This window comes from Myotis nattereri (assembly GCF_964212035.1).
Source record: "Myotis nattereri genome assembly, chromosome: 12".
NCBI lineage: Eukaryota > Metazoa > Chordata > Mammalia > Chiroptera > Vespertilionidae > Myotis > Myotis nattereri.
The window spans coordinates 66,220,128-66,238,272 of NC_138087.1; the positions used below are offsets into that span (position 1 = coordinate 66,220,128).

Sequence of the window (18,145 nt, forward strand, 5' to 3'; positions counted from 1 at the left end):
TGGCTATGAGAATCAGCTGTGTCAGCAGTGAGAGAACTTCTGTCCTCTAGGGAGGTGCTAATCTAGCCTTTGCCTGAGGCTATCCGGCAAATGCCTCTGTGCAGGGCTTGGGCGAGGCGGGTTGCACAGTATCAATAGGGTGGGCCGGAGGGAGCAGTGATGGCGGCTCTCAGTCCTGTCCCCAGGGGCTCTGCCTCTCTGAGTCCCAGCACCCGCTGCAAAGCTCGGAGAGAAAGCTGCACTCGCTCTGACCGAAGCCAGGCAGTCCCGCTTCTCCCGTTTGAGTCTGGGTCCCTAAAGACTCGCCGGGATCTGGAGCTCAGAGTCTGCGACTCCCTCCCGATTGAAAACGCCAACCGCGCCGCGCCCTCCGCCGCCAGCCCGCTCCGCGCGCGCACTCCGCACCTCAGAATTTGACTTCAGCACTGCGCCTCCTCTGAGTGTCCGTATGCGTTTCTCTTTCCTCCTAGTTGTAGGACTTCCATTTAGCCAGCGTTCCAGTGGTTTTGGGTGATGTCCGTTCTGTCTTTTAGTTTCACTTTTGAAGTAGTTGTTCAAAGCAGCAAACTCCGGCGTTAACCTATGCCGCCATCTTGGTTCTCCTCTTAATTAAATCTTTATTGTTCATATTATTACATTAGTTACTCTTTTTTCCCACCATAACTCCCCCCTCCACCCAGTTCCCACCCCACCCTCCGCCCTCACTCCCTACCCACTGTCCTCATCCATAGGTGCACGATTATTGTCCAATCTCTTCCCTCACCCCACGCCTCTTCCCCCCCCCCCAAGAATAGTCAGTCCATTCCCTTTCTATGTCCCTGATTCTATTACAATCACCAGTTCATACTGTTCATCAGATTCTTTATTCACTTGATTTTTAGATTCACTTATTGATAGATGTGTATTTGTTGTTCATAATTTGTATCTTTACCTTTTTCTTCTTCTTCCTCTTCTTAAAGGATACCTTTCAGCATTTCATCTAATATTGGTTTGGTGGTGATGAACTCCTTTAGCTTTTTCTTATCTGTGAAGCTCTTTATCTGGCCTTCAGTTCTGAATGATAGCTTTGCTGGATAAAGTAGTCTTGGTTGTAGGTTCTTGGTATTCATCACTTTGAATATTTCTTGCCACTCCCTTCTGGCCTGCAAAGTTTCTGTTGAGAAATCAGCTGACAGTCGTATGGGTACTCCCTTGTAGGTAACTGATTTTCTTTCTCTTGCTGCTTTTAGGATTCTCTCTTTGTCTTTTGCTCTTGGCATTTTAATGATGATGTGTCTTGGTGTGGTCCTCTTTGGGTTCCTTTTGTTTGGGGTTCTCTGCGCTTCCTGGACTTGGAAGTCTATTTCTTTCACCAGGTGAGGGAAGTTTTCTGTCATTATTTCTTCAAGTAGGTTTTCAATATCTTGCCCTCTCTCTTCTTCTGGCACCCCTATAATTCGGATGTTGGTACGCTTGAAGCTGTCCCAGAGGCTCCTTACACTATCTTTGTATTTTTGGATTCTTTTTTCATTTTGCTTTTCCGGTTGGGTGTTTTTTGCTTCTTCGTATTTCAAATCTTTGACTTGATTCTTGTGATCCTCTGGTCTGCTGTTGGGAGTCTGTATAATGTTCTTTATTTCTGTCAGTGTATGCTTAATTTCTAGTTGGTCCTTTATCACAACATCGAGGGTCTCATTAGTTTTCTTGAGGATCTCACTACATTTATCGGCGGTCTCACCAGTCTTCTTGAAGATCTCACAACATTTATCGGCGGTCTCACCAGTCTTTTCGAGGGCCTTATTAAATTTATCGGTGGCTTCTAGACAGCTCTTTAAAGACCTTAAAAGTGTGGTTTTGAACTCTATATCCAGCAGTTTGCTTTCCTCCAATTCTATCGTTTGTGTCCTGTTTCTTTGTCTCGGCATTTTTTATGCTTTGCTGTGTCGATAGAGTGCCTCTCTGTGCTAAGTGTCCCAATTACCTGAGGTAGACACTCTTGGTGCACCCCCTTGTGGGCTTTGTGCACAGTCTTGTTGTAATTAAGCCTTGATTGTTGTAGTTATCACTATGAGGAATTGACCTCCAGGCCAATTGGCTGTGAGAATCAGCTGTGTCTGCAGTGGGAGAACTTCTGTGCTGGAGACACCCCTCTGGGGCTAGACTTGCTTCGATGGGGCTTTGGTGCTCACTGAGTCTGCCCCCTGAGTGTGTCTTTTATGGTTCCACGGAGCTGCAAACTGGATGGTCCCACTCTGACCTCTGGGCTTCCTGGCTCCTGGATCTCTAGGGAGGTGCTAATCTAGCCTTTGCCTGAGGCTATCCAGCAAAAGTCTCCCTGCAGAGTTTGGGCGGGTCCCACGAGATCAACAGGGCAGGGCTAGCAATTATGGCTGCTCTCAGTCTTGCCCTCAGAGGCTCTGCTTCTCAGTGTCCCAGTAATTGCTGCAAGTCCCACAGAGAGAAAGCTGCCCTAGGGTTCTGAGAGATGCCAGACAGTCCCGCTTCTCCCATTTAAGTCTGGGTCCCTAGAGACTCGCCCGGAACTGGAGCTCAGAGCCTGAGACGCCCTCCTGATTGAAAATGACAACCACGCCCTCAGCCGCCAGGCCACTCCACATGCACTCCACACCTTAGTATTTTACTTCAGCACTGCGCCTCCTCTGAGTCTCGGTATGCTTTTCTCTTTCCTCCTAGTTGTAGAACTTCCACTCAGCCAGCCTTCCTGTGGTTCTGGATGATGTCCGTTCAGTCTTTTAGTTGTATTTTTGAAGTGGTTGTTCGAGGCAGCAAACTCCGGTGTTTACCTATGCCGCCATCTTGGTTTCTCCTATGTTGAAACTTTTAAAACCAATAAAATGATCCTCTCCAGAGCTTTGGCTGAGGATGCTCATCACCTGTTGTAAATGAAGTCCCTCCCCACACCTCCACCTGCCTTGCCCTGCCCCTACTGCTCTGACCCAGAAGTATCTGGGTGGGTGCCCAACATTTGCATTTTTACAGGTTCTCAAGTGATGCTTATGCTGCTGGGCCTGTGGTAGAATGACAGGACTACACTCCCAGGTGGTAGAAATTTACTCTCCCTCTCCCTTACTCTCTGAAATCAATAAAAAATATATTTAAGAGAAAAAACGAATTAATTTATGTGGCACTAAATAATCTAATCAGTATGTCCACTTTAACTGAAGGACAGCACTTTTTTCCTTTTGAGAGCAGGTCTATTAAACCTGGGGGACAGTGAAACCAGGAAGGGCCTGGGATAGAAGCACAGGAGAGACAATGGGTGGGGCTGCCATGACCCTCTAGGAAGGTTACGGGAAAGAAGTGAGCCAAGGTGGGGCTGCTGTCAGCTCACTGGAGTCAGAGAAAACGGGGCCTTGGGGGCAGGTGCAGGGGGTTAGCCCGGGACGGGATGAGCTGCTGCTGCCCACTGTGTCCCTGGTTGCCAGTTTCGTGGGGTCCTTTAGAGTTTAAGGGATGCCCTCCAGTGGGGGGGGGGGGGAAGGAGGGGAGGGAAAGCACGCCAAGACAGCACTTCTTGTGTTCTGGAAGCCAGATAGGACTGGAGGGCATTCAGCTCCAACTGGCATCTCTACCCACCAGCATCCGGCTCAGCAGAAATGCCCCGATTCCCATGGGGGTATGAGAGATCACCTATTGTGCTCTGGGAAGTCTGTGCCTGGCTTGCAGTTCTTTGTAAGAGGTCGTCTGAGGGAGGGTTGGGGTGAGGCAAGGACATGGGTGATACGTTACCTGGCTTTGGCCTTTCTCCTGTGTCTGGGACTTTTCTCAAGTGCCCATCGACATGAAGACCAGCTCCACACAGTGGCCAAGCCCTGTGAAAGCAGCAGCACTCCTCCGGAGCTGCCATTGTCCAGGACGGTGGCCGCTAGCCACACATGGCGATTAATTACTAGGCATGTGGCTGCACAGGAATCGAACCCAGACAGAGAAGGGGGCCCAGGGAGTGGTTCGCCACTCGCTTCTACTCACTGAGCACCTTGACGCTGATGGAGGAACCGGCCCAAGGTCGGCGCCCAGGGCTGCAGTTCTGCTTCCCCCGATCCTGAGGTGTCCTCAGAGAAAGCACCACCCTGGCTGGTGTCAGCTTTCTCTTCCACCACATGGAAAGCAGTTAACACGCTGATCTCAAGGTCCCTTCAGGTCGAAATGCCCCATAAGTCTCTGTTGTTGCTTCTGTCCACCCCTGACCAAGTGAATGGGGGAACCTGACTTCCTGCTTATTCTAGGGCCCCACCATTTCCTAGGGGCTCAGGGGCCTTGAGGAGACGACAGAGACACACACAGCATCTCAGCACAATCCCCTCCTCACAGAAATGCTGCCGCAATAGCCCTGGGGGGAGACTAGCCAGGTGGTGGAGGTTCCCCCCATTCTACAGATGAACAAATCGTTTCAGAGAGGCTCTGTGATCACCCGGAGTCAGGCACAGACTCCTGGGGTGTTAGTGCCGCGAAAGATTCAAAGATTAAAGGAAGGTCGTCTCACTCTCGTTTTACGGATAGGGAAACTGAGGCCCCAGCCCATGCAAACAGGAAGAGTCATGGCAGTGACGACAGGGGAACCCTCAGGTTCCAAGACTCCTAGTTCCTGTTTCTTCCCTTTAAACTGTGCCTCAGTTTCCTCATCTAGAAACTAAGGAATCTAATCGTGCACAACTCATCAGGTGGTTGTGAGCACTGAGAGGTAAACTCTCAATTAGTAGCTGTTCTATAATGCTGCCTGCACTCACCTTTTATTTCCATGTCAGATGGACTCATGACGACTTTGGCTGGAAGTGTCCCAAACAAACTTTTCATAAAATGTTCACCTGCAGTGGTGGGCTGAGAATGCGTTGGATGATAAAGATCAGTGAGGGCCCAGCTAGTGTGGCTCAGTGGTTAAGTGTCCACCTATGAACCCAGAGGTCACGGTTCGATTCCCGGTCAGGGCACATGTCTGGTTTGCGGGCTTGATCCCCAGTGTGGAGCGTGCAGGAGGCAGCCAATGAATGATTCTCATCATTGATGTTTCTATCTCTTCCTCTCCCTTCCTCTCTGAAATCAATAAAAATATATTAAAAAAAAAAAAAAAGATCAGTGAGGGTCAAGAGAGTTGAGGACACCTTGCTATGGAGGCGGGGGAGGTGGCTGTGATTCTGGGAATGATGCTCCTGCAGGTGTAAAGAAATGAGGAGTAAGTCACTAATCATCCGAGAGATGCAAATCAAAACGACCATGAGGTACCACCTCACACCTGTCAGAAAGGCTATCATCAAAAAAACAACAAGTGCTGGCGAGGATGTGGAGAAAGAGGAACCCTCGTGCACTGCTGGTGGGAATGCAGACTGGTACAGCCACTGTGGAAAACAGTATGGCATTTCCTCAAAAAGTTAAAAATTGAACTCCCATTTGATCCAGTGATCCCACTTCTAGGAATATATCCCAACACCAATTAGAAAGGATATATGCACCCCTATGTTCCTAGCAGCACAATTTACTCTAGCTAAGATCTGGAAACAGCCTAAGTGCCCATCAGCAGATGAGTGGATTAGAAAACTGTGGTACATCTACACAATGGAATACTACGCTGTGGTAAAAAAGAAGGAACTTTTACCATTTGCAACAGCATGGATGGAACTGGAGACCATTATGCTAAGCGAAATAAGCCAGTCAGAGAAAGATAAATATCACAGGATCTCACTCATATGTGGGATATAATGATCAACATAATTTGATGAACAAGAATAGATCCAGAGACAAATGGCAGGGGAAGGAGGATGCAGTTAGAGAGCAACCAAAGGACTTGTATGCATGCATATTAGCATACCAATGGACACAGACACTATGATGGTGGGGGCTTGCCTGGGGTGGGAATGGCTGGTTGGGGAGGGAGGGTCAAGTGGGGAAAAAGAAGACATAACTAAAACTTTAGACAAACAAAGTAAATAAATAAATAAATAAATAAATAAATAAATAAAAGAAGGGGGGGGGGATAAAAAGTCTGACCGCCCCCCATTGCAGAGATGAACACATGAGGAAGGACACCCAGGCCCAGCTGGCGGATCACAATGAGTTACTGTCACTCACATCTGACCTTGCAAGAAGGGCAATTAGTCCTCATGGCAACCAGTGCCTGTCATCAGAGCACAAAGCAAGCTCTGTGCTCCTGCCTTGCTCCTCGGGGTGCTATTTCACAATGCACAGCACCTACAGCTTGTCCAGGTGAAACCGGGCAGCTGTTGTCTCAGTTCCTCCTCACAGCATCCCCGTGCAGGAGGCAGAGAACGTCTGGCTTCTTGCCTTGAGGCCTGCATCTCCCCTTTGCAAGCCAGAAGCCGAGATGCAGAGACAGCTGTGCCACTCTCTATAAAGTCCCACAGCTAGGATGTGGCTTAGCCAAGACCCCAACTACGGTCTCTGAGTCTCTGTTTAGTCCTGTCCAAGTCTTTACTCCAAAGGGACTGCACTGACCAAGGGAGGCTGGAGTCTTGTATTGCTTTGCTCAAACCACAAAAACTCAGAGACACTTCATACATTTCTGTCTGTTCTCCCTTTCATGGTGCCCCCTGTCACGCACAGAGCAGGGCCAATCGGGGGGTTAGGGAGCTCCCCCCTGTCACGCACAGAGCAGGGCCCATCAGGGGGTTGGGGCGCCTTCCCCTGTCAGGAACAGAGCAGGGCCAATAGGGAGGTTGTGGCCCCGCCCCCTGTCACACACAGAGCCGCAGGGCAATCAGGGGGTTTGGGCACTGCCCCCTGTCACACTGATCCCGGTGCCGGGAGGCCTCTCAGCTCCGCTGATCCCGGTGCTGGGAGGCATATTACCCTTTTACTATATAGAATAGAGGCCTGGTGCATGGGTGGGGGCTGGCTGGTTTGCCCTGAAGGGTGTCCCGGATCAGGGTGGGAGTCCCCACTGGGGTGCCTGGCCAGTCTAGGTGAGGGGCTGAGGGCTGTTTTCAGGTTGGGACTGAAGCTCCCAACTGCTCCTCTTTTTCTTTTTCTTTTTTTATTCTGGGCCAGCTTTAGCTCTGAGGCTCCAGCTCTTAGGCCTCTGCAGGTATCTGGTTTGTTTAGGTTCTACAATCGAAACTCTGTATCAACTCCAGCTCTGAGATCCCGGCTCACTGAAAGCTGGTTTCTGGGGTTTTGTTTAGCTTCCATATTTGTTACAATGTTCAAACTGCAGGCTCAGAGGCCAGCAAGGCAGGCGGGGAACATTGCAGTCCTCCGTCACTGAAGCAAGCAAGTCTCATGTTAGTTTCAAGCTGCCTGGCTGCCGGCCGCCATCTTGCCTGGCAGTTAATTTGCATATCTCCCTGATTAGCCAATGGGAAGGGTAGTGGTCGTACGCCAATTACCATGTTTCTCTTTTATTAGATAGGATGTGTGTGTGTGTGTGTGTGTGTGTGTGTATTAATTATAAGGTCACTTTGGGGGAGGGGGGGATTTTCAGTAATGATCCTGGGCTTTATTCAGTCAGCTCATCTGTGATTGAGTACCTACCCTATGTCTGGAAACGTCTGAAAGTAGTGAGCTGGAAATACAGAAGTAAATACGGCACAGGCCCATCCTTTTGAATCTGTATATTCAAAAGAGTATACATAGCCAGGGCAGCGTCCTGCCGGTGGGTCAGGGAAACTCCGCTCCGCGGCTGAGAAGGGAGGGCATTGAATTGTAGGGAGCAGCTTCTTTCACTCAACCAACACATAACCCTCACTTGCTGAGCCCCTGGACATGCCCCTTAAGGGAGGCCATTTTGCTTACCCCTCGGAGGCGGCCTCTGGAATAAGACCGCTTGGGGGCTGCTCTTTGCCAGTGATCGGTGATCCTGCTGATTAGAAAAGGTAATCCGTGTGAAGTGGTTTGCACAGAGCCAGGCACAGAGTAAGTGAGCAGTAACTGTTAGCTGTCATCATTGCTACTGCCATCCGTCATACGGGCCAGGATTTGGCCCACAACACAGTGTGGCGTCACTGAGCCCTGGTCCGGGCCTGGGGGAGAGGACGTCCACTGCTGTTGATCGCTCTGAAAGAAAGAGGCGTGGATCCTTGCTCCTTCAATTCCCCAGAGCCCTGACAGGGGCTTCTGAGAACAGCTGTCTCTCGGTGACCGCAGAAACAGGCCAGGCGACCTCTTTACCTGGTTTTTGTGCTCAATTCGTTTTATACAGAAATAACTCTGAGTTGCTTTCTGGAAGGTGACAAGCCCATGTATCCTGACACAAACCAGGTCGGGGCCTGCAGAGACAGTCCATAGAGGACCCCTCCTCTATAGAAAGGAGATTTCAAGAGCGGGTCTGGGAGCAGGAACCAGACAGGCTGGCCCTGCGTCTGGAGAGGCACCTTGTAAACATCCCTGGGTCCCGCGGGAAGCAGTGGCGGAAGCCGTCTGCCAAGTGAGGGACAGGGATGTGAACTGGCCATTAACCCTGCAGCATTCGTGTCCCAGACTTACCTCAGGGGCTTTCTCGTGGCCAAGAGCGAGCACTCACCCATTCGTCCTTCCCCCTCATGTGATAGGGCTGCGTCTGGGAGCTATTATCCTCACGGGTGCCACACTCAGAGAACTGCATGTACACACACACACACACACACACACACACACACACACACACACACCTTTCCGACATTTGTCCACATTCTCAGCTCTCACACTGGCTCACAAGCTGACTCACCACTCACTCTGACTCACAAGTACAGAGTTTCAAATCCACCAAACACACATTGACAGCTACACATGCACTCATTCACACATACTCTAACAGACACACACACTCGCCATACACACACCCTTGCCATACACACACCCTCAGCCTCGTACACATACGCTGACCTCTCCCTGCCAATCACTTGTGAATTCTCAGACAGGGACCATCAGGCATGTTTGGGAGTGATGCCTGGACCTCTGGGTTCTCAGCAAAAAAATTTTCCTGGCATCTAAACTCCATGTGATTCCTCGTCCTGCAATATCCGGGACCCAAGCAATGCACTGTCTGTTGAGTGAACAAATGAAGTCTCGAGCGCCTTAGCTTCATATCCTTTGGATTTTCCCAAATCACCATTGTGATGTAACATCCATGGGCTAACTTCAACTATTTCCTGCCAATTTTATACACACTCTTCGTCATTCGGCTCAATTACATATTCCTAATACTAATGATTTAAAAGAGAAGAGCTTTTATGTGGGGGGTATCAACTGAAAAGAAAATATAGAAATGTCCAGTCTGCACACCCACACACACACACCCCCAGGGCTGATGAGGTCTGGGCATGCTGCCCCTAATATGGAGGCTGCTCAACACAGACAAGACAGACATGGCTCCTCCTGGGCCATTGAGCCTCCCCCGTCCAGAGCAAAGGGATAGGGCTGCGTCTCAAAGCTATTATCCTGATGGGTGCATATAATACTACCCACTGCTGCCCAGACTGTGACCAGAGCTCAGACTCTGCACAGAGCCCCAGGACGCCCCCCCCCCCCAACCAGAAAAACAACTTTTACTACCAGAGCAGAACTAGCTCCCGTTCCCAGGCGAGGGTGTCAGGTGGTTTGCTTCTCACTGCCTCCCGTCCCCCTCAGGCCCAGAGGAGAGGAGGTTTATTTACAACTGGCTCAGCCCTTGGTCTACGTGTGACATTGCCCTGGGTGACACTGCCCTGACTGTAGGTTAAAAACCCTCAAATGTCAGCAATTGGTCAAGTTCAAACGAATACTTAATCACCTTTTAAGAGATGAGGTAAACAAGACGGTTTTTTCCCAGATGGGTTCTTCCTCCAGTATCAAGCCATCATTTGATTTATGCCATATTAGGAGCCAAAATAGACAAAGTAGATAAACAAGTGGATATTAACAAGGTGCCTGTTTGGCTTGTTTTAAGGTTACTAGGGATGAAAAGCAGTTTATTTCTTTCTTACCAAGGGGAGAAAAACTGCCGTAGAGAAACAATTTCCATGCACAAGCTGAAACCTGCTTTGCCTAATCCTCCCCTAAGATTAGGAAATAATGTACACTTGGGATCAGGTTGAGATTTTTAGAGATGCACTCAGGATGCTGGAAGCGAAGGGAAGGGGTGAGGTGGGGTCAGTTCACAACTTCTTTTTCTAAGAACTGGAAGTGCAGAGGCAAGAATCTTGCCCTAACCGGTTTGGCTCAGTGGATAGAGCGTCGGCCTGCGGACTCAAGGGTCCCAGGTTCGATTCTGGTCAAGGGCATGTACCTTGGTTGCGGGCACATCCCCAGTGGGGAGTGTGCAGGAGGCAGCTGATCGGTGTTTCTCTCTCATTGATGTTTCTGACTCTCTATCCGTCTCCCTTCCTCTCTGTAAAAAAATCAATAAAATATATTTAAAAATAAAAAAGAATCTTGATAAGCACTCACTTTAAAAGACATTTGTGTTGCCCTAGCCAGCTTGGCTCAGTGGATAGAGCATTGGCCTTCGGACCGAAGGGTCCCAGGTTCGATTCCGGTCAAGGGCATGTACCTCAGTTGCAGGCTCCTGCGTGGCCCGGGCCCTGGTCAGGGTGCGTGCAATTGTCTCTCTGTCTTTCTCTCTCTCTTCCACTCTCTCTAAAATCAATGGAAAAATATCCTCGAGTGAGGACTAAAAAAAAAGACATTTGTGTACACCCATATTCAAAGCAGCCCTGTTCACAACAGCACACTATTCACAAAGCAGCGCTAGTTACTAGACAGAAGGTGGAAACAACCCCAGTATCCATCAGCATTAGAAAGGATAAGGGTCTCGAGGTCTAGACAGTGCTAAAGGTGATTTCTCGCCAAATGTTAAAACATAGCACAGTATTTCGCAGATGCAGCACTGAACAGGCTGGGCTGACAGGAACCAACCGGGATGAATGCGGAAGAGAAAAAATCAACATGTAATTGACCAAGTAGTGTTTATAAGCAATGGCTGAGGCCCCACCAGTGTGGCTCATATGAACCAGGAGGCCATGGTTTGATTCCTGGTCGGGGCACATGCCCAGGTTGTGGACTTGATCCCCAGTGGGGGACATGCATCTCATCATTGATGTTTCTATCTCTCTCCCTCTCTCTTCCTCTCTAAAATCAATAAAATGTGTGTGTGTGTGTGCGTGTGTGTGTGTGTGTTATTTACTTAACTCCTGAAAGGGAGGCTTAGCCATATATATATGCATATATATATATGCAATGGCTAAGCCTCCCTTTCAGGAGTTAAGTAAATAAAATTACCTTTCGACAACCACCTCTCGTTTTTTTAATAGAGCACCCCAAATGGAGAACCCCTTGAGTTCAGTAACAAAACGATGAATGGATAAGTAAAATGTGGCATATTATTATGCTCCATGAAATAAGCCAGTCACCAAAAGACAAATACTGTATGATTCCACTCATATGATGTATCTAGAGTAGCCGAAGTCAGAGAAACAGAAAGTAGACTGGTGGTTACCAGGAACTGAGGGGAAGGGAAATGTGAATTGTTTAATGGGTTGGGTTTCCTTTTTGCAAGATGAAAAAGTTCTGGAAATTGGTTGCACAACAATGTAAATGTATTTAACCCTCAAAAATGGTTACAAATGGCTGGGGAGCTCACTGGATTGTTGCAAGAATCCAGGGAGACAGCGAGAACATTTGCAAACACGGGAAGTGATATCAGGAGAATTGATGTTTACACAAGATCTAAACTCCCTAGGTCAGTCTCTTCCACAAAATACCGACTTCTGCACATGGGCCACGAAGTTTCAATCGCACTGTATGTGGGCGCCCGCACGTGGTATTTTGTGGAAGAGCCACACTCAAGGGGCCAAAGAGCCGCACGTGGCTCGCTTCTGTCTATTTGCCGACCACGGCGTGATCAGGAAAGGTATTCTCAGCCCGGAAAGTGAAAAGGGAGAGGGCTGAAGGGTAGGGTGCCCCCCTGGGATCTTGTCACACCTGCCTGTCCTCTGTTTAAGTTTCCCCAAAACCTCACAACTCAAGACCAGGGCTTCCTGAAGGGGCCCTCGTTTCTCTTAACTCCCTCTAACTCAGTGGTTCTCAACCTTGGCTGCACATTAGAATCACCTGGGAATCTTTTTAAAATCCTGATTTCTGGGCCTCATCCTCCGGAAATTCTGTTTCTTTGTTATGGGGTGGGGCCACAACATTAGTAACGAAGAAACAGAATTTCCGGAGGATGAGGCCCAGAAATCAGGATTTTAAAAAGATTCCCAGGTGATTCTAATGTGCAGCCAAGGTTGAGAACCACTGCTCTAAGTGGATTGTATGTTTATTTGTATGACTGGCTGTCCCTCCTGAGTTCAGGAAGCAGGGTCACACTTGGGTTTGCTATCTCTGTCCCAGGCTACAAGGTCTCTTGGTGTCTCAGCTGTTCCTGCCACCATTCCTCTGGGTGGTGGGGGGAGGGGGCTCTCCTGGTGACCCTGCCAAAAGCAGGCCCTGGGCCCCTTGCTCTGGGCCCCTCAGTTCTGGCTCCTTCTTCCAGGCTGCGGTGTTCCGTATTCGGTTGTGGGGAGGGCGAAAGGGCAGCCCTGCTTTCCCTCGTGCTTCTCCATAAATTATTTTCTCACTTCCACAAACCGCCCCACACCCGCCCCAACTCTAATGAAAAGCAAAACCATTCCGTCTCAGAGGCTGCGTCTGTTCCTAACACGCCTTCTTCTGAAGCAATGATGCCCAGAGCAGCTGCCCCCGGGGATTCATTCATTCATGTAACACATGTTGATTGACAGTCTGCTTTGGGACATGAACTATTTCGGGGACCGGCGGGTGCCTTCCTGAACAAAAACACAGAATTCTCTGTTTCCCTTGAGCTTCCATTTGAATGGCAAGAAAGGAATAATGAATAGCCAGACGGGATAGTATGGCAGCAGGTGATCAGTACTATGGAAAAACAATACAGGGGACTGCGGCTTTAAACAGGGTGGTCAGGAGAGGCCTCACCGAGACAGTGACGTTCAGGAAAGAAAAGGGACAACGCAGAGAGAAAAAACATGCTTTAAAAAAACACCTTTGGTGGCTTCTCTTAGTCCCCAATATAAGTTCCTGACTTTGAACATTGCCTTTGGGCCAGGTACCAGAATGGCCGCGTGGTTCAGGAGTTGAACTGAAGATCCTATGGCTTTATATCCTCATGGGTCCAAACCCCCATGTGGTAGAGGTTACCTACCTGCCCATGGCCTTCGGGGTGTTCGCAGCCTGGTCCTGCTCTCTCCAGCCTCACCAACCTCAAATGTGCACACGTCCCTGCGGCACACACAGCAGGTGCCTGATGCTCCTCACAGCACTGCTATCAAATAAGTGGGTTTGCGGGAGAACCTGGGAGGTCAGCTGAATGCAGCTACATGGGAAACACGCAGAAGTCTTAGCCATTAGTGTTGGACTCCAACCTCAAGCTCACATATAACTGCAGATCTACGGCACGAAAAGGGGCAGTTAGAAGTCCTCCAGCCCTGGCTGGTTTGGCTCAGTGGAGAAAGTGCTGGCCTGCGGACTGAAGGGTCCCGGGTTCGATTCCGGTCAAGGGCATATGCCTGGTTGCGGGCTCGATCCCCAGTAGGGGGCGTGCAGGAGGCAGCCGATCAATGATTCTCTCTCATCATTGCTGTTTCTCTGTCTCCCTCTCCCTCTTCTTTCCTCTCTGAATTCCGGAAACCCTTCCGGCCCAGAGAAAGATAGTGGGGTTCTTGGGGTCACACAACCTTATTTGTATATCGAAGCCAGATATTCTGCAGGAGTAACATTTCATGCATGTGGTCTTTCCACAAGACTTCAAGTTCCTCTACCGAGTGCCTCAGAAGGAGAAGTGACTGTTTGGATTTCCTGTCCACCAACTGACCATGAGTGAGCTGAGTGCCCCAGTTAAAGAGCCCCTTGCCCATCTATCTCTGCAACACCCAATGTAGCACCATCTTTCCTGCCTGCGGACTCGGGGGCAGGAGGTGGGGGTTCTAGGTGTGTGCTGGAGGGACAAGGGCTGACTCTCCGTTGTTCCTGGGAGAAGGGCTGTCCAAATACAAAACCCAGAAAGAATCTCTTGCCATGGACCAAGGCTTGGCTGGTGGCAGGGAGCCAGAGAGGGGAGTCCCTGGTGGCTCAGGAAGAATAGGGGCCCTATCCAACTTTAGGGCTAATTGTTCAAACCACAACACCCATGAGGAAGTTAGAACTAAGTGTGAAGGTCATCAGATTGTGACAAAGCCAACAAAAGCAATGACATGAATAAAGCTGTGGTGCCAATCCTTTAACCAGAGATGGGGGTTTGGTGGGTGTATGGGAGCCTGCTGGTGTGAAGGTCAAGTCTTCTTACTCCTACTGCCCAGGCGAGGCGTGAAAATTTACACCCAAATCACCAAATCCCTCCCCAGCTCTTGGGGCCCAGATGCCTCAAGAATCCCGTAACCCTTCTTCCCGTTGCCTCCGCCATGAGAGCATGTCCCCGACAGCAGCAGGCCTCCCTCCCAGACCTCCTCCCAGTGTCCAGGCCCTGTAGCCTTTCCCGGGGGCCTCCCCAAGCCGCGACTTCCCTCTAACTCTACACAGCTTTCAGCCGGAGGCTCTTAGACTCCGTGTGACCTGAGCAAGAGGCTTGATGTTTTGCAGTCTCTTTCCTCTCACAGAATGAAAACATTTGCCGCTAATGATGACAATGGCTCCCACTGCCTGGTACTGTGCTGGGAAAATTTTTTTAAATTTTCAACAAAGTTCTTTTATTTTTTTATTTCACTAGAAATTTCTTTATTGATTAAATCATCGGGGATTTTCAGCACAAGATTTAACAGCTTATTGACCACCAATGCCTGGGCTCTGGAAATTCTGTTTCTTTGTTATGGGGTGGGGCCACAACACTGATAACAAAGAAACAGAATTTCTGGAGGATGAGGCCCAGAAATCAGGATTTTAAAAGGATTCCCAGGTGATTCTAATGTGCAGCCAAGGTTGAGAACCACTGGTTTAGAGGGAGACATCGTTAATAGAGAACGAGTCAGGTGGTTTCAGGTCCCCCTTTCCCAATTATGGAGCAGCTGCTCAAGCAGGAAAGAGACAGCATTTAAGAAAAATCTAACAAAGAACCTGACATTGCATTTTAACATGTCTCTTAACAATTTGCATTTTATCAGCAGTGTTGGTCCAAACTTATTTGCTTCTGATCTAATTTTTTTTTGCAATTTACTTTTTTGGTATGTATGTAATTTTTTGTTTTGTTTTGTTAATCCTCACCTGAGAATATTTTTTTCTATTGCTTTTTAGAGGGATGGAAGGGAGGGATGGAGAAGGAAGGAGAGAGAGAGAGAGAGCGAGAGAGAGAGAGAGAGAGAGAGAGAGAGAGAGACATCGTTTGGTTGCCTCTCGCACACCCACAACCTATCAACCTGTGCGGGGCATCAAACCTGCAACCAAGGTACATGTCCCCTTGACCCGGAGTCAAACCTGCAACCCTTCGGTGCATGGGCTGACCCTCTAACCATTGAGCACCACCGGCCGGCGCTTTGGTATGTATGTAATTTTAATAAATAATCCCACTCCCTGTGCAGAAATGAATCGACTCAGTGCCAAGAAAAACCCCTCAAACCGGAATGGCCTCATCTTGGCCTTGGCAAGAGGAAGCAGGCTTTTCTGCTCCTCTTCTATGCAAGAGTTGAACAAACCTCCCCTGAAGTCCAAAATGTTATTTCTGGCCCTGGAATGCGCAGCTTTTGATGGGCTGATTCAAATCACCTAGAAGGAGCAGCTGTGGAACTGCTATGCGGGCAGGTATTTATTCTTAAAATCAGCTCCCGAGAGTCGCCCAGGATTGTGTACAAAGGCTCTAAGGCCCGAACGGCTTCTGCTCTTCTACCTCATGAGCTAGACTCAGAGGAGGCATTGGAATTGCCTGCAGCAAGAGCAGCAACGATGGCCCAGGAGGTCGAAGCCCAGTAACTCAGGCTTGTCAGTGATCCGGGCTGTCCGGGTGGCCTTTCCCACCACGCCGATCGACGGTCCACGCTTGGTGACCCTCTCCATACTTGAAAGATTTTATTTCAGAACAAAAGCGAGCAGCCTGTTCCCTGGGAAGACAGATCAGTAAATGCCCAGAAGTTTGTTGAGGTTCCTTGGAGGAATCCAAAGCGCCCACTGGCCTTGCTGATGGCAACCGTCTTGGCAATGATTGGCAGATTATGTATAATAAAGGAATTCCAGTTTTGCCAGATTGTTGTTTTTTGTTGTTGTTGTTAATCCTCACCTGAGGATAGTTTTCCACTGATTTTTAGAGAGAGTGGAAGGGAGGAGGAGAGACAGAGAGAGAGAAACATGGATGTGTCTGAGAGACACACATCGATTGGTTGCCTCCTGCATGGCCCGACAAGGACCTGGGATCAAGCCAGCAACCGAGGTACGTGCCCTTGCCCGGAATCGAACCCAGGACCCTTCAGCCCTCAGGCCGACACTCTATCCACTGAGCCAAACGGGCTGGAGCCATTGCTTCGCAGGGTTCTGCGAGGGCCCTGGAATGCCAAGGCCTGTGACAGGGGCATTCAATGTGTGCATTAACCCACTTAACACAGCAGTTGTTTCCTGAGAAGCCAGCTCCACCTCTTCTCTGGAGACCACTATCTTTCTCTTACTCCATCTTTCAGGGTTATCCAGCCGTTGGTGGGCACTGCCAGCAACCTGGGTTCCTAAGGGTTTAACAGCAGCACATCCCCAACAACGGTCAGGCATTATGCATTCATTGGGCTGGCATACCAACGTGGCAACCCCACCCACGACAATCCCAGGCTTTACCACGGCTTGTCCGCCTTCCTCAGCAGCATCCTGAAAGCCTTTGACCATGAGTGGGGGTATCTTTTCTCTTAGCTCCTCAGTCATATTCTGGCAGATGCTGAGTAACGGCAACATGTCATGTTCAGTCACGCCCATGGCTTAGAGGTCACTCGGCATATTGGCACACACTCTGCACCCCATCATGTAGGGATCTACCACCAAGGGGGAGGAGAAGTCCGTGTCTGCACAGTGACAGGCCTGTGTGCCTCCTGTGTCATCCCAGCCCCAGCCCTGGGCCCTGGGCATTGGGATGGTGCAAGAGTCCATCCCAAAGCCCAGGACTGGAAAGGTTGGGCTGGATTCCACCCTGACCCGCAGGCCAGCCAAGGCCCAGTCCAGGGGGGCCGCAGGTCAGTTTCTCCAAGAGTCTGGGAGACCTTGCAGCTTTAGCACTTCATGTCGGAGAAGCCCACCCGCTCGGGCTGGGACCCAACGCCTGGGCCTTGGTGGGTCGGTGGCTCCAGAAGGTCGGATCTAGAGACCAGCCACGGAGCCTTCCTCCCCAAGGGCGCCTGCCGCTGCAGCTCCTGCCATCAAGCCTGTCTGGCATGAAGGTCCTTCTTACTTTCTGCTCCAGTTAATACCGAATAACCGTCAGATTCTTGCTGCAGAGGTTCTCCCCAGGCACGACTCGCACCGCCGGATTCAGGGCGCACCATGCGCTCCTGGCCTTCCTGGGCGCTGAGGATTTAACACAGGATCTTCACTGGAGCCTTACAACCCCTACGACATAGATTCTGTTCTTTTCAATTTACTGACCAGGAAACTGAGGCTCAGGTACCATAGCCAACACCTGCTGGCTCAGGGTTTGAACCGAACTCACTCACACTCCAGCCTCCAGGCCGGCTGGTTGGTACTGTTTATGGTAAGATTTCTCCGAAGAGCCCCCTGCCTCAGAGGACGACTGGCAAAGGGTTTCTAAACACATATATTTTAAATATGTGTTACAAGTTCCTGTTCCCCAGAAACACTCCCCCGCCCCGCCCAACTGGAAGGATGAAACGGACAGACAACACACAAAAATGCAAACACCAATAAAAAAGAGTTTCCTATCCTAGCAATCAAAGAAATACAAATGAAAGTTACCACTGTGGCCAGAACCGGTTTGGCTCAGTGGATAGAGCGTCGGCCTGCGGACTGAGAGGTCCCGGGTTCGATTCTGGTCAGGGGCATGTGCCTGGGTTGCGGGCACATCCCCAGTGGGAGATGTGCAGGAGGCAGCTGATCGATGTTTCTAACTCTCTGTCCCTCTCCCTTCCTCTCTGTAAAAAATCAATAAAATATATTTTAAAAAAAAAAAGTTACCACTGTGTACCGCTTTTTGCTAGTCAGAGTTTTTTTTTTTTTTTTAATGGCTACATTCAAAGCCTGGGGAATAATTTCTTTA

The 18,145-nt window shown here is 49.6% G+C and overlaps 1 protein-coding gene across 1 annotated transcript in view; it reads right to left on the reverse strand.

The window, feature by feature from the left end:
• LOC308527751 (selenide, water dikinase 2-like) overlaps positions 1-17,109 on the reverse strand; it is a gene marked incomplete at both ends in the record, with an annotated part of 35,091 nt that extends 17,982 nt beyond the window's left edge. Inside the window, 2 exon segments of the mRNA XM_081103152.1 lie at positions 16,491-16,857; positions 16,861-17,109. Coding sequence (XP_080959278.1) covers positions 16,491-16,857; positions 16,861-17,109 — 616 coding nt within the window.
• Between the last annotated feature and the right edge of the window lie 1,036 nt (positions 17,110-18,145).